Source organism: Engystomops pustulosus, chromosome 9, assembly GCF_040894005.1.
Source record: "Engystomops pustulosus chromosome 9, aEngPut4.maternal, whole genome shotgun sequence".
NCBI lineage: Eukaryota > Metazoa > Chordata > Amphibia > Anura > Leptodactylidae > Engystomops > Engystomops pustulosus.
The window spans coordinates 111590474-111603202 of NC_092419.1; the positions used below are offsets into that span (position 1 = coordinate 111590474).

Here is a 12729-nt window from a genome sequence, read left to right on the forward strand (position 1 = left end):
TCTCCTCGGCTCTCACTTCTGCCGTCTCCTCTCCTCGGCTCTCACTTCTGCCGTCTCCTCTCCTCGGCTCTCACTTCTGCCGTCTCCTCTCCTCGGCTCTCACTTCTGCCGTCTCCTCTCCTCGGCTCTCACTTCTGCCGTCTCCTCCCCTCGGGTCTCACGTCTGCCGTCTCCTCCCCTCGGGTCTCACGTCTGCCGTCTCCTCCTCTCGGCTCTCACGTCTGCCATCTCCTCGGCTCTCACTTCTGCCGTCTCCTCCTCTTGGCTCTCACTTCTGCCGTCTCCTCGGCTCTCACTTCTGCCGTGCCGTCTCCTCGGCTCTCACTTCTGCCGTCTCGTCTCCTCGGCTCTCACTTCTGCCGTCTCGTCTCCTCGGCTCTCACTTCTGCCGTCTCGTCTCCTCGGCTCTCACTTCTGCCGTCTCGTCTCCTCGGCTCTCACTTCTGCCGTCTCGTCTCCTCGGCTCTCACTTCTGCCGTCTCGTCTCCTCGGCTCTCACTTCTGCCGTCTCGTCTCCTCGGCTCTCACTTCTGCCGTCTCGTCTCCTCGGCTCTCACTTCTGCCGTCTCGTCTCCTCGGCTCTCACTTCTGCCGTCTCGTCTCCTCGGCTCTCACTTCTGCCGTCTCGTCTCCTCGGCTCTCACTTCTGCCGTCTCGTCTCCTCGGCTCTCACTTCTGCCGTCTCGTCTCCTCGGCTCTCACTTCTGCCGTCTCGTCTCCTCGGCTCTCACTTCTGCCGTCTCGTCTCCTCGGCTCTCACTTCTGCCGTCTCGTCTCCTCGGCTCTCACTTCTGCCGTCTCGTCTCCTCGGCTCTCACTTCTGCCGTCTCGTCTCCTCGGCTCTCACTTCTGCCGTCTCCTCTCCTCGGCTCTCACTTCTGCCGTCTCCTCTCCTCGGCTCTCACTTCTGCCGTCTCGTCTCCTCGGCTCTCACTTCTGCCGTCTCCTCTCCTCGGCTCTCACTTCTGCCGTCTCCTCTCCTCGGCTCTCACTTCTGCCGTCTCCTCTCCTCGGCTCTCACTTCTGCCGTCTCCTCTCCTCGCTGCATAGAGCTGAAGTAGAGCAATGCAGGAGCCGGCACTGCCACCAGTCCTATAGACCTGCAAGTCACATAATCACCGGCACTGGGAGGGTTAAGCACAGCTGCTGGGTCTCATCAGACAGCTCCACCCCAGAGATTTGCCCTCACAAGGGGTTGTTTTCCACTTTAACTGGGGCTCTTATAGAGATAAAGTGAGAAAACATGTAAAAGGTCTTATATTTCCCAATATTGGCCCGGGAGTGTACATGTATCAGAACCACTGTCACGCACCGCGGAATTCATTTATAATCATTATTTTGAGTTAAATTGAAAATTCCAAAAATATACACCATACATTGTACATTACAAAAAATCAGTTTTTTTCCCCACTTTTTGTCATTTTAACCCCCAATAAACCTAAAATGCAAAAACTATTTCTATTACCATTTGTTGATTCTTAACAAGCCCGGTGTGTCCTGAAAAAGCACTACATTTTTTTAAGGAACCATGCAAAAATAAATTACGCACAAAAATTCTCTAAAAAAGAGGCAGGACGTTAAATCTTTTGAGGCCTGGTCATTAAGGGGTTATCGTCTCATGGTGGACTCTGTGATTGTTGCAGGTGGCTGAGGAATGGCTTCCCGGTTTCCGATCAGGATGGGCTGGAAGTATTGGAGAGCGGCAGGACCTTGGCCATTGGACTCATCCAGCCCGGACATGGCGGCCGATACTCATGCAAGGCTGAAGGTGAAGCGGGGACAGCGGAGGCGGCTGTGGATGTGCTGGTACAGGGTAAGACTCTTGTACAGACCCTTCTCATGGAATATTATGGCTGCTCTGCTGTCTGTGATGGTGTACGGTCATGTCTTCATTGATGTCTGTTACACCAGAGCTCCCATTGGTCACCATTACGGGGGGGAGCAGCGTGGCAGCCAAACTACGTGAGCCTGTGACCCTGGAGTGTGACGTGTCAGGTACACCGCCCCCTACAGTAACCTGGTGGAAGGACGGGGTGCAGGTAGAAGCACAGGGATCCACTCTGCAGGTAAGTAACCTCTTCTTCACGTGTGCAGGGGGAGAAGCTGCTCCCATTCTCCTATGTTTCCCTAAAAATACTTCTTGGGCCCCTTCACACTTTACTCTGTAGACCTGTCACCTCTACACCTGTGTTCAGTCCTAATGATACAGATAATGTAATAGTGACATTGTACTACATACTGTATCACGGGATCTCAATGTCACGTTCTGACAGATCGCAGCGCTCTCCATTGATGATGAAGGCGTCTATACATGTGTGGCTGCCAATGAGGCCGGAGAGGGGAGACAAGACGTCCTGCTCAACGTGCTGGGTGAGAGAGGGGCTACGGCATCACCTGGGATGGAGGTCTCACCAGACATCATAGCATTAGATACACAAACAGTATCACACAGGATAGGATTAGATACACAGCTCAGCAGGCTGTATCACACATGATGGGGTTAGATACACAGCTCAGCAGGCTGTATCACACAGGATGGGATTAGATACAAAGCTCAGTAGACAGTATTGCACAGGATAGGATTAGATACACAGCTCAGCAGACTGTATCACACATGATAGAATTAGATACACAGCTCAGTAGACAGTATTGCACAGGATAGGATTAGATACAAAGCTCAGTAGACAGTATTGCACAGGATAGGATTAGATACACAGCTCAGCAGACAGTATCACACAGGATAGGATTAGATACACAGCTCAGTAGACAGTATTGCACAGGATAGGATTAGATACACAGCTCAGCAGACAGTATCACACAGGATAGGATTAGATACAAAGCTCAGCAGACAGTATCACACAGGATAGGATTAGATACACAGCTCAGCAGTCAGTATCACACATGATAGGGTTAGATACACAGCTCAGCAGACAGTATCACACAGGATAGGATTAGATACACAGCTCAGCAGACAGTATCACACAGGATAGGATTAGATACACAGCTCAGCAGACAGTATCACACAGGATAGGATTAGATACAAAGCTCAGTAGACAGTATTGCACAGGATAGGATTAGATACACAGCTCAGCAGACTGTATCACACATGATAGGATTAGATACACAGCTCAGCAGACTGTATCACACATGAGTACTCTTGACCTTATCCATTATTATTCTAGTTCCTCCGAATATTGAGCCGACGGATGTGAACCAGACTGTGGTGGAGAAGTTTCCCGCTAGCTTGGAGTGCTTGGCGTCGGGGAGCCCTCTGCCAGGTAAGTCGCTCATCCCCTCTGTGACCTGTAATAAGATGTATTAGCAGACCTGAAAGCTCATGTCTTGTCCCACCAGTTGTGTCCTGGTACCGAGGAGGGCAGCTCCTGTCTACTGGGCCTGGTATCACCCTGGTAAATGAGGGCCGGACCCTGCTGATGGAGAGCATGGGCATCTCTGGCGCGGGAGAGTACCTCTGTGTGGCATCTAACTCTGCAGGAAGCACTGAATTGCTCTTCACACTGGAGGTCCACGGTCAGTGTCAGGGGTCAGGCTTTATCTTTAGGCTCGAGGTCCCATCTGGCCACTTACTCTTTCCATCCTCCCTCTCGTTTAGTGCCCCCCAGGATCGTATCCATGACGGAGCTGGCCACCTACCTGGTCAACGACCAAGTCTGGCTACAATGTAACGCTACAGGCTTTCCAGAACCAACTCTCATGTGGCTGAAGGATAAAGTTCCCGTTTCCACAGCAAGCGCTAGGCTGCGGGTCAGTACCGGTATCACACCATAGGGGTCTAAGGTTAAATTATAGACCAAGACAAGTATGAATGGATTATACACACTTACATTTATGTTGCTAGTAGCAGCAGAACTGTGAAATATGGATTGGAGCTTCTACAAACGTGCTCGGGGTGTGTCCTCACACTGCTGTGCTCTGTACATTGCATTGCTCTGAGCAGTAGCTGTATCAGGCTTGTGGATACATTTAGCTTTCCTTACGGATGATCTGCCCCATCACATTGATGACACTGATCTTTCTTCCCACAGATTTTGGAGCAGGGTCGAGTTCTGTCCATATCAGCGGTTCAGGTATCAGACTCTGGATTATACACCTGTGTCGCTGTGAATGCTGCAGGCGAGGACAGCCGCCGCACAGATCTTCAGGTGTACGGTGAGTACTGAACATATAGAATAATGTATAGATGTATCCATACTCCTCAAAGTACAAGTCCATGAACAGATCATCTCTCTTGCAGTGACACCTAGTATCCTTGGTGAAGAATTTAATACTTCAGTCATTGTTAACCAGCCCATAACCCTGGAGTGTGAGAGCAGCGCCATCCCACCCCCCATTATCTCCTGGCTCAAGGACGGACGTCCTCTCCCAAAAAGGGCAGGGATCCGAGTAACGGAGAGCGGGCGCTACCTGCAGGTGAGAATGCTACACTTGATGGGCTTAGATACAGCGCACAGTATCTCACATGATGGGACGAGATTTCTAAGTTTACCAGACAAGATCACACTTGGCTGCATTAGGTATCGCATGTGCTTAGATACTGCGGCTCAGCCACACACTGTCCTGCTGATATTGTAATTTAGTGTCTGTACAGTTATTATGATCTATTGTCTCCCTATAGATTGACCAACCCCAGCTGCGGGATGCAGGGAGATACACCTGTGAGGCTTCCAATGATGCCGGCCGCTCCGAAAAGCATTATAATGTCGCCATCTGGGGTAAGCACTGATGTAGATATGAGTGGGGCAGCCATCATATGATAGCACCCTGATACTTATAGTCCTTCTCTTTTGTAGCGCCCCCTACATTTCCGTCCTCCCCGGAGTCTCCTGTGTACATCATTGAGGGGCAGCCCATAAGCTTTACCTGCGAATGTCAAGGATCTCCGCCCCCGGTGCTCACCTGGATGAAGAACGGTGAGCGGTGACACAGTAACTCTTACATGACGTGTCTATTACTATAAGTGTCAGATGGAAATCTAAGACAAAATTCTAGATAAACCGCATACACAGGACTTTAACGTAAGGTCGCTTTGTTTCAGGGTCTCCTCTGATGGACGAGGAACGGACTCAGGTCTCGGCAGGGGGGAGACTCCTGCAGTTCGGCAGAGTCCAAGTGTCCAATGATGGAGTGTACAGCTGTGTGTGCAGCAATGAGGCCGGGAGCAGCCAGCGCGATTACATACTGGAGGTCTATGGTAAGTATTGGGGAAAGCTTCATCCTTCCTTACCCATAGGCTTCTCGAGTTCTTCCAGAGGCCACGCTGAATGACTCGTCCCCTCCAATGCCCCCTAGATTGTTCCATAATCGCTCTCTCCTCTTCCTTCTCCAGCTTTGCCTGTAATAAATGGGAGCAGCCACCTCCCCAAGCAGATGTCAGTGACCAGAGGAAACCACATCACACTAGAATGTATTGTCAGCGGGAAACCCGCTCCGTCAGTCACCTGGCTCAAAGATGGCTTTCCACTGGGAACCGGGCCAGACTTGGTCTTGAAGAACAAGGGTCAGCAGTTGACCATCACTCATGCACAGCCCCCTCATTCAGGACGCTATGTCTGTGTGGCTGTGAACGCAGCCGGACAGACGGATGTGAAATATGACCTCATGGTGCAAGGTAGGTCTGACGTCTCGGTGATCTAGAGATTTTTGTAGATTGTTAAAGTCGACGTTCTGTCAGCTTTTTCCCATCCCATCGTCTTCCAGTTCCGGCTGAGATTGCAAACGCTTCGCCAGACCCCCAGAACGTGTCAGTCGCCCTCCACGGCACATTCACTCTGACATGTGAAGCTAACGGGATCCCTCCTCCATCCATCACATGGTACAGAAATAACACCCCACTCACCCCACAGGCGAATACTCACCTGCAATCAGGTAAGATGTCCATATGGGTTGTGATCAGTCCATCATATACAAGGTAGTAAGCACTACATAATACATAGTAGTCAGGGCATGATGGGAGTTATGGTTTTGCTTTACATGTTGAGAATAATGAAATGGTCAGTTAATATAATATGGTCTCCAATGGGAAAGACTCAGGATCCCCCCTTGATACAATGGCTACTTGAATTGAGATGCAATGTGAGCAAAGTAGTGAGGCAAGAACCAAGTTTTAGGGTGTTGGGATAGATCTGCAGGGCCCACATTTATTATAGCGTATGCGCCATTTTTCTGACTTTGTCTGCTTGTGCATGTATTTAGATAGTGTCTGCCAATTTTGTGTCCGACAAGATAGAAAAATGTGCACCAAAAGGGGCTGTTACTGCTTAGCTGAACCGTGAACCACATTTATTACTGACCTGCGTCACAAATCTGCAACATGAACAAAATGCACCAAAAAAAAAAATGGTGCTTTGTGCCGGAGCAGTGCAGGGGGCGCCAGATTCATGAAGATCGGGCGTCAGTAATCTGCTGCACCCTGCACAATACACAGGACACTGCACATAGTACAGATTGCACTAGTTCTGATAAATGTGGCCATAGACTGTAAGCTCTTGTGACCAGGGCCCTCGCACCTATTGGTCCATATGACAGTTTGTACTCTGTAATATCCTATTATATTTGTATATGTCCCCTATGATTTGTAAAGTTCTACAGAATATGATGGCACTATATAAATAAAGATTATTATTATTATAGATGTTAGATCTGTGTACTTGGTGGTAATGGATCCATCTCTATCTACACTTGTGCTTGTACAAAGAGTTTGATTATAATTTACCTTCATTACCCAGGAGGTCGGGTCCTCAAGGTGTTACATGTGCAAAGAGAAGATGGTGGAGTCTACTCCTGTGTGGTCTCCAATGCAGCCGGAGCAGCGAGGAAGACGTTTTCTGTTGATGTTTTAGGTACGTGTATAACATCTATCCAAAACCCAAAAACACTCACAGTAAAATGGTCCAATGTTGGGCCATTATAATCTGAGTTTTTTTGGGATTTTGGAGATTTTGATGGAGTTTGGTCATTGTGTTTTAGTAGGAAAGGCACTGGGTGTCCTCTAGCCTGACACTACAATTGTCTGCAATATTTGGTGTAGTAATGTGTATAACATACATGTATCTGGTGTCTACAGATCTCATTATATATCGGTGAAACCATTTAATAATAAGTCATGTTAATAGAAGGTGTTCTCCTTCTATGCGTCGCCATTAAGCCCGGCTGACTGTGTCTTATGATAATTGCCACGAATGGTGACAGTATCTCAGCTGTCTGGCAGCACATAGCGGCATTGCAGGAAAAGTTCTAAGTCTTAATAATGTCCCCTGTGTTTTCTAGTCCCACCCACAATAGAAGATGAAGATGATAACAATTTCCGAGTAGCAGAAGGTCATCCTATCCGTCTTCGCTGCAGAGCCACAGGTAACCGTCTCCATGTATATCATGAACTGCAGCTTTCTTCCGTTCCAAATAGAAGGGGAAAACCATCCCAAATTCTTTAAAATTGTGGAAATGACACAATTTTTGTCACAATGACATTGCTACCTTTTTGGAGATGTCGCCGACACTCACTGGACTGTATTCTGCCCTGTCAGGACACCCGGTGCCCAGTATCTCCTGGTTCAGAGATTCCCAGCCAGTTCAGAGTGGAGATGGCATCTACATCTCAGAGGACGGCTCCGAGCTGATGATAGAAGCCGCCAGCGTCTTCACCGCAGGACATTACACCTGTCTGGCCACCAATCCTGTAGCGGAGACCAGCAAGTATTTTATATTAACGGTTCTAGGTAAGTGAGTGTTATGTGTGGGTGCAGCGCGGTGTACGTGGGTCCTAGTACCTCCGCATTACTGATTATTCCTTCTCACACTCAGTGAGCCCTACCATTTCCGGAAACCTGGACGAGGGAGCCAACGAGGATGTCATTGTCATTGTCAACAACCCCCTGTCACTCATCTGTGAGGCGCTGGGGTATCCAATACCTACCGTCACCTGGCTGAAAAATGGCCGACCCTTCCAAGAGTCCGAGAACGTAAAGATGATTCCTGGTAATGACGCAGTCACTTACAATGTAATATGTCTATAGACATGGACCCTGTTCTCAGGATTGTATCTATGTCGTCTTTCTCAGGAGGTCACGGTCTACAGATTGTGAATGCCCAGGAAGAAGACGCCGGTCAGTACCGATGTCTGGTCACCAATGAGGTTGGAGAAGCCATAAAGAATTACGAAGTTAAAGTTTTCAGTGAGTAGAAAGACACTGAACTCCGAGAGCAAGGACTCCCTGATGCCGGGACAACTGAACTCCGAGAGCAAGGACTCCCTGATGCCGGGACAACTAAACCGACTATTAATCTCTCCATAGTTCCTCCGCAAATCACAAGGGATGATGGGGAAAATCGCGGCACCAAGGAAGTGAAGACAAAGGTGAACAGTACATTAACCCTTCAGTGTGAATCCCGGGCGGTGCCTAAACCCGCCGTGCACTGGTACAAGGACGGACAGGTCAGACATCTTCCTATACATTAAACACTTGGCATCTTATCAGCAGATTTTATACACTGAATTGAATTGTGCCTTTCAGCTGCTGGAAAGCTACGGCTCAATGCAGATCCTAGGAGATGGGCGCGTGCTGCAGATCCAGCCAATCCGCGTGACGGACACTGGCCGCTACACCTGCGTCGCCACAAATGTCGCTGGAGAAGATGAGAGGGAATTTCAAGTGAACGTCCAGGGTCAGTGGATGCAGTTTTATACGATTTTCTGCGATGTTAGATCTGTGGCGCATGAAATGTGTATAAGTCGGATCTCAGGCCCCGCCTTATATAGGCCCCTCCCTTTTGTCCATGTGACACAGTTTTTTGATTAACTCACTAATTGTTAAGTCGCATGTCGTGAATTATCCTTTGGTTTTTGGTAATCCAAATAAAGTAAAGTAGGAGAAACTGAAGGCTTTGATGAAACAGACTCCAATGTGCTGAACTCCATAGACTGATAATATGTTGTGTCTGTCTTCTAGTGCCGCCAGTATTTCACCGTCCCGGGGGCTCCAGTGCCGCCTTTGCACTGGTGATCCGCGAGGACGAGGAGGAGGAACTCACAGAGCACAGAGAGGTTGTTGCCTCCAGTCCCATCTCTTTATATTGTGATACTAACGCCATCCCACCCCCAACCCTGACCTGGTACAAGGATGGAAAGCCAGTCTCCGAATCCGACGGGACCCTGGTGCTGCTGGGTAAGAGGAGCTCTATATAACAATATATGTACTGATTGTGAAAGCCTAAGAAATGGTCCTATTCCCTAATAGTGCATGCCTAATGGGGGCTCTGGACAGGACCATTTTGGAGAGTGGATAATCCCTTTTCATTTAGATGATGCTACATAATGCCTCATTTTGCAATCTGGGGGTACAGATTGCTGGGGGTCACAGCTGGGGGGCTGCTTTTTCATCTTATTGTCAAGCAAATCTTCTAACCAAGGAGGAGAGATCTCTCCTTGAACACTAAGGCAAGGAAGAATCTACAAGGTTTAGGGGTAGTAAAGTGGGGCACCAGTACAGCCACACACCCCAACGTTTCAAGACATGACTCAAACCTGATATCCTCCTGATCCACTTCAAGTATGTCACTTGTGTCACCTTCAGATGGGCGCATCTTGCAGATCCCGGTCACTCATGCACAGCATGCTGGGAAATACACGTGCGAGGCGACCAACGAAGCCGGAGAAGACAGATTGCATTATGAGCTTGTGGTCCTGAGTGAGTCAATCCTTTCCTACATCTTGTATCCATTACCTTGTATCTTGCTATGAGCAGCGAGTCCTAAACCTATTCATTTCCTTCCTGTCCCCTGGTTACTGCTCCAGCTCCACCTGTAATGCTCGGAGAGGTGGAAGGACTGATACAAGAAGTCTCTGTTATATACAACCAAACAGCAGAGTTACACTGCGACGCTGCGGGCATCCCCCCTCCAACCATCACATGGCTCAGGAACGGACTGACCCTGACCACTGCCGACCAGTATGAGGTCCTGGAGGAAGGACGGAGGCTACTGGTAAGAGAAGACGTTAGGGTCTCCGGGGTGGGATATAATGGTCCAGGTGGTATTATTTACTGGTGTCCGGTTTTCTATCCTATCAGATGCATGCGGTGCAGGTGACGGATATAGACAGCTACGTGTGTGTGGCCGAGAATCCGGCTGGGTTTGCCGAGAGACTCTTCACCCTGATGGTTCATGGTAAGAGCAGGAATATTATGGTCACTGACCGGAGAGGACATGACTGGTTCCACATGGGTCAGCGCTTTCACCCCACTAAAGCCACATGTGCAGTGTTTCCTTTACTGGTGTCATGTTTGTTACAATGTATTACCCTGGAGACCTGGCTGCTTAGTGCTGTCCAGACTGGATACTATTGTAGCACCACCTCAGCTGTGGAAAGTATTCGATCCAATTTACAGCCCTTGGAAATAAAACATAGAGGTTTCCGTTCACTGACAGCAAGCAAAAGATCTATTGTACAGGTCAATATTTTTCAGCAGTCGGTGTTCATGTTACTATTAATTTGATGCATTTTGCACGTGTTTAGTTCCCCCCAGAATACTTGGAGCAAGAAGTGAGAATGTCAGCGCTGTGCTCCACAGCTCCATCTCCCTGGTGTGCGACGTGCAGTCTCATCCCTCTCCGGAGGTCACCTGGTACAAAGACGGACAGACCCTCCAACCAGGCAAAGGGTTCCTCATCATGCCAGGTACGGCTTATATCCTCCATGCTGCTAGATTATAGGATTGGTGCATTCCATATTTCACCCATAAGATAAATGGATGTACCATAGGGGTTCATACCCCTGCAGAGAGCGGAGTAACCCACTGCCTCCCATTCTGATGCATTGGAACCATCTGCTTCCTATGTGAATAATGAATAGAGTGTCAGCTCTTGTGCTTCACATACTAAGTGAATACATACTTATACTGCTCTTACAATTCACTCTTTAGGAGGACAAGTCTTACAGATCGCTCGAGTTCAGCTTTCCAACCAGGGAGTCTATACATGTAAAGTGCAGAATCCGGCTGGTTCTGCAGAAAAGATGATACAACTCACAGTCTATGGTAAGAACTAGACAGCGGACAAGCACTAGTACATATAGACATAGGCTCAGGTGTGAGCGCTCATCATGTCATCTTATATCCAGCACCACCGAGCATCAAGGAGCCGCTTCCTGGATCCAAGGAGACCACTCTCCACCTTGGAGGCGTCTTAACATTAATGTGTGAGCCTGACACCGTGCTGGAATCCACCATCACGTGGTATAAGAACGGACAGCCTCTCACCGGGGGCAGTAATGTCCACATCCAGAACAATGGTCAGAGGTTGGAGATCCAGAATGTGCAGGTGAGTTCCTAACTGCAACATGCATCAGCTTGCAGGTGCACTGCTTGCTGTCAGTGAATAGAACATTGCAAGTTACTCACAGAAGCTGATAACCTGTTGTGACCTAGACCTGGCCTTGGTAGGAGGGAGATTAATGACTTACCTAATGTATTTCTTTGTAGCAACTTTGCACGATTGTTTTTTGGTGCGGTGCCTTGGGATAGGTTTTTGGCGCGGTGCCCTGGGATAGTTTTTTGGCGCGGTGCCCTGGGATAGGTTTTTGGCGCGGTGCCCTGGGATAGGTTTTTGGCGCGGTGCCCTGGGATAGGTTTTTGGCGCGGTGCCCTGGGATAGGTTTATGGCGCGGTGCCCTGGGATAGGTTTTTGGCGCGGTGCCCTGGGATAGGTTTTTGGCGCGGTGCCCTGGGATAGGTTTTTGGCGCGGTGCCCTGGGATAGGTTTTTGGCACGGTGCCCTGGGATAGGTTTATGGCGCGGTATCTTTGTGCCTTAGTGTGCTTGTGCCTTGCTGACAGTAATTCTTTTCCCAGGCGTCAGATAAAGGACTTTACACGTGTAAGATGATCAATGTGGCCGGAGAAGCTGAGCTCAGCTACACGGTGATCATACAAGGTGAGTGACTGCAGTATCATTACTCAGGGGAGTTTCCTGGAGATAGTACTACCTCTGATATCTGTGACTCTTCCCTTCTATGTGCAGTGCCCGCATCCATCACTCATCCACAGAATGAAACGATACAACTGATGATTGGGAACTCCATACTCCTGTCCTGTGAGGCTGAAGGCTACCCCCCTCCCAGGATCACATGGTTCAAAGACGGAAAACTTCTGGGTGAGTAACTGTATCACACCATATGGTTAGATACACAGCTTTGCAGGCTGTATCACACCATAGGGTTAGATACACAGCTGTGCTGTATCAGACTAGAAAGAATTAAATACATAGCTCAGCAGTCTGTATCACACATGATAGGATTAGATACACTGCTCTGAAGACTGTATGACACCGTATTGGATTAGATGCACAGTTCAGCAGACAGTATCACAAAGGATGGGATTAGATACACAGCTCAGCAGTCAGTATCACACCGGATGGGCCTAGATACACAGCACAGCAGACTGTATCAACCAGGATAGGATAAGATACACAGTTCCAGGAGAGGATTTGATTTACAGCTTAGCAGACAGTATCACACATGACAAGATTAGATACACAGCTCAGCAGACTGTATCACACAGGAGAGGATTAGATACACAGCTCAGCAGACAGTATCACACATGACAAGATTAGATACACAGCTCAGCAGACTATCACACAGGAGAGGATTAGATACACAGCTCAGCAGTATCACACAGGAGAGGATTAGATACACGACTCAGCAGACAGTATCACACAG

General features: G+C 48.7%; 1 protein-coding gene across 2 annotated transcripts in view; it reads left to right on the forward strand.

The window, feature by feature from the left end:
• The window catches only part of HMCN2 (hemicentin 2), a 179889-nt gene that overhangs the window by 147573 nt on the left and 19587 nt on the right, over positions 1 to 12729 (forward strand). For both annotated transcript variants that reach the window (XM_072125758.1, XM_072125759.1), the window contains exons 34-62: positions 1644 to 1813; positions 1912 to 2066; positions 2274 to 2370; positions 3183 to 3278; positions 3355 to 3531; positions 3614 to 3765; positions 4047 to 4170; positions 4256 to 4431; positions 4637 to 4733; positions 4812 to 4931; positions 5057 to 5212; positions 5348 to 5629; positions 5719 to 5886; positions 6747 to 6860; positions 7288 to 7371; positions 7545 to 7736; positions 7822 to 7995; positions 8079 to 8192; positions 8313 to 8452; positions 8532 to 8682; positions 8967 to 9182; positions 9591 to 9704; positions 9812 to 9999; positions 10086 to 10182; positions 10532 to 10693; positions 10938 to 11051; positions 11135 to 11334; positions 11864 to 11945; positions 12033 to 12164. In XM_072125758.1, coding sequence (XP_071981859.1) covers positions 1644 to 1813; positions 1912 to 2066; positions 2274 to 2370; positions 3183 to 3278; positions 3355 to 3531; positions 3614 to 3765; positions 4047 to 4170; positions 4256 to 4431; positions 4637 to 4733; positions 4812 to 4931; positions 5057 to 5212; positions 5348 to 5629; positions 5719 to 5886; positions 6747 to 6860; positions 7288 to 7371; positions 7545 to 7736; positions 7822 to 7995; positions 8079 to 8192; positions 8313 to 8452; positions 8532 to 8682; positions 8967 to 9182; positions 9591 to 9704; positions 9812 to 9999; positions 10086 to 10182; positions 10532 to 10693; positions 10938 to 11051; positions 11135 to 11334; positions 11864 to 11945; positions 12033 to 12164 — 4244 coding nt within the window. The remainder of the gene's footprint in view (positions 1 to 1643; positions 1814 to 1911; positions 2067 to 2273; positions 2371 to 3182; positions 3279 to 3354; positions 3532 to 3613; positions 3766 to 4046; positions 4171 to 4255; positions 4432 to 4636; positions 4734 to 4811; positions 4932 to 5056; positions 5213 to 5347; positions 5630 to 5718; positions 5887 to 6746; positions 6861 to 7287; positions 7372 to 7544; positions 7737 to 7821; positions 7996 to 8078; positions 8193 to 8312; positions 8453 to 8531; positions 8683 to 8966; positions 9183 to 9590; positions 9705 to 9811; positions 10000 to 10085; positions 10183 to 10531; positions 10694 to 10937; positions 11052 to 11134; positions 11335 to 11863; positions 11946 to 12032; positions 12165 to 12729) is intronic.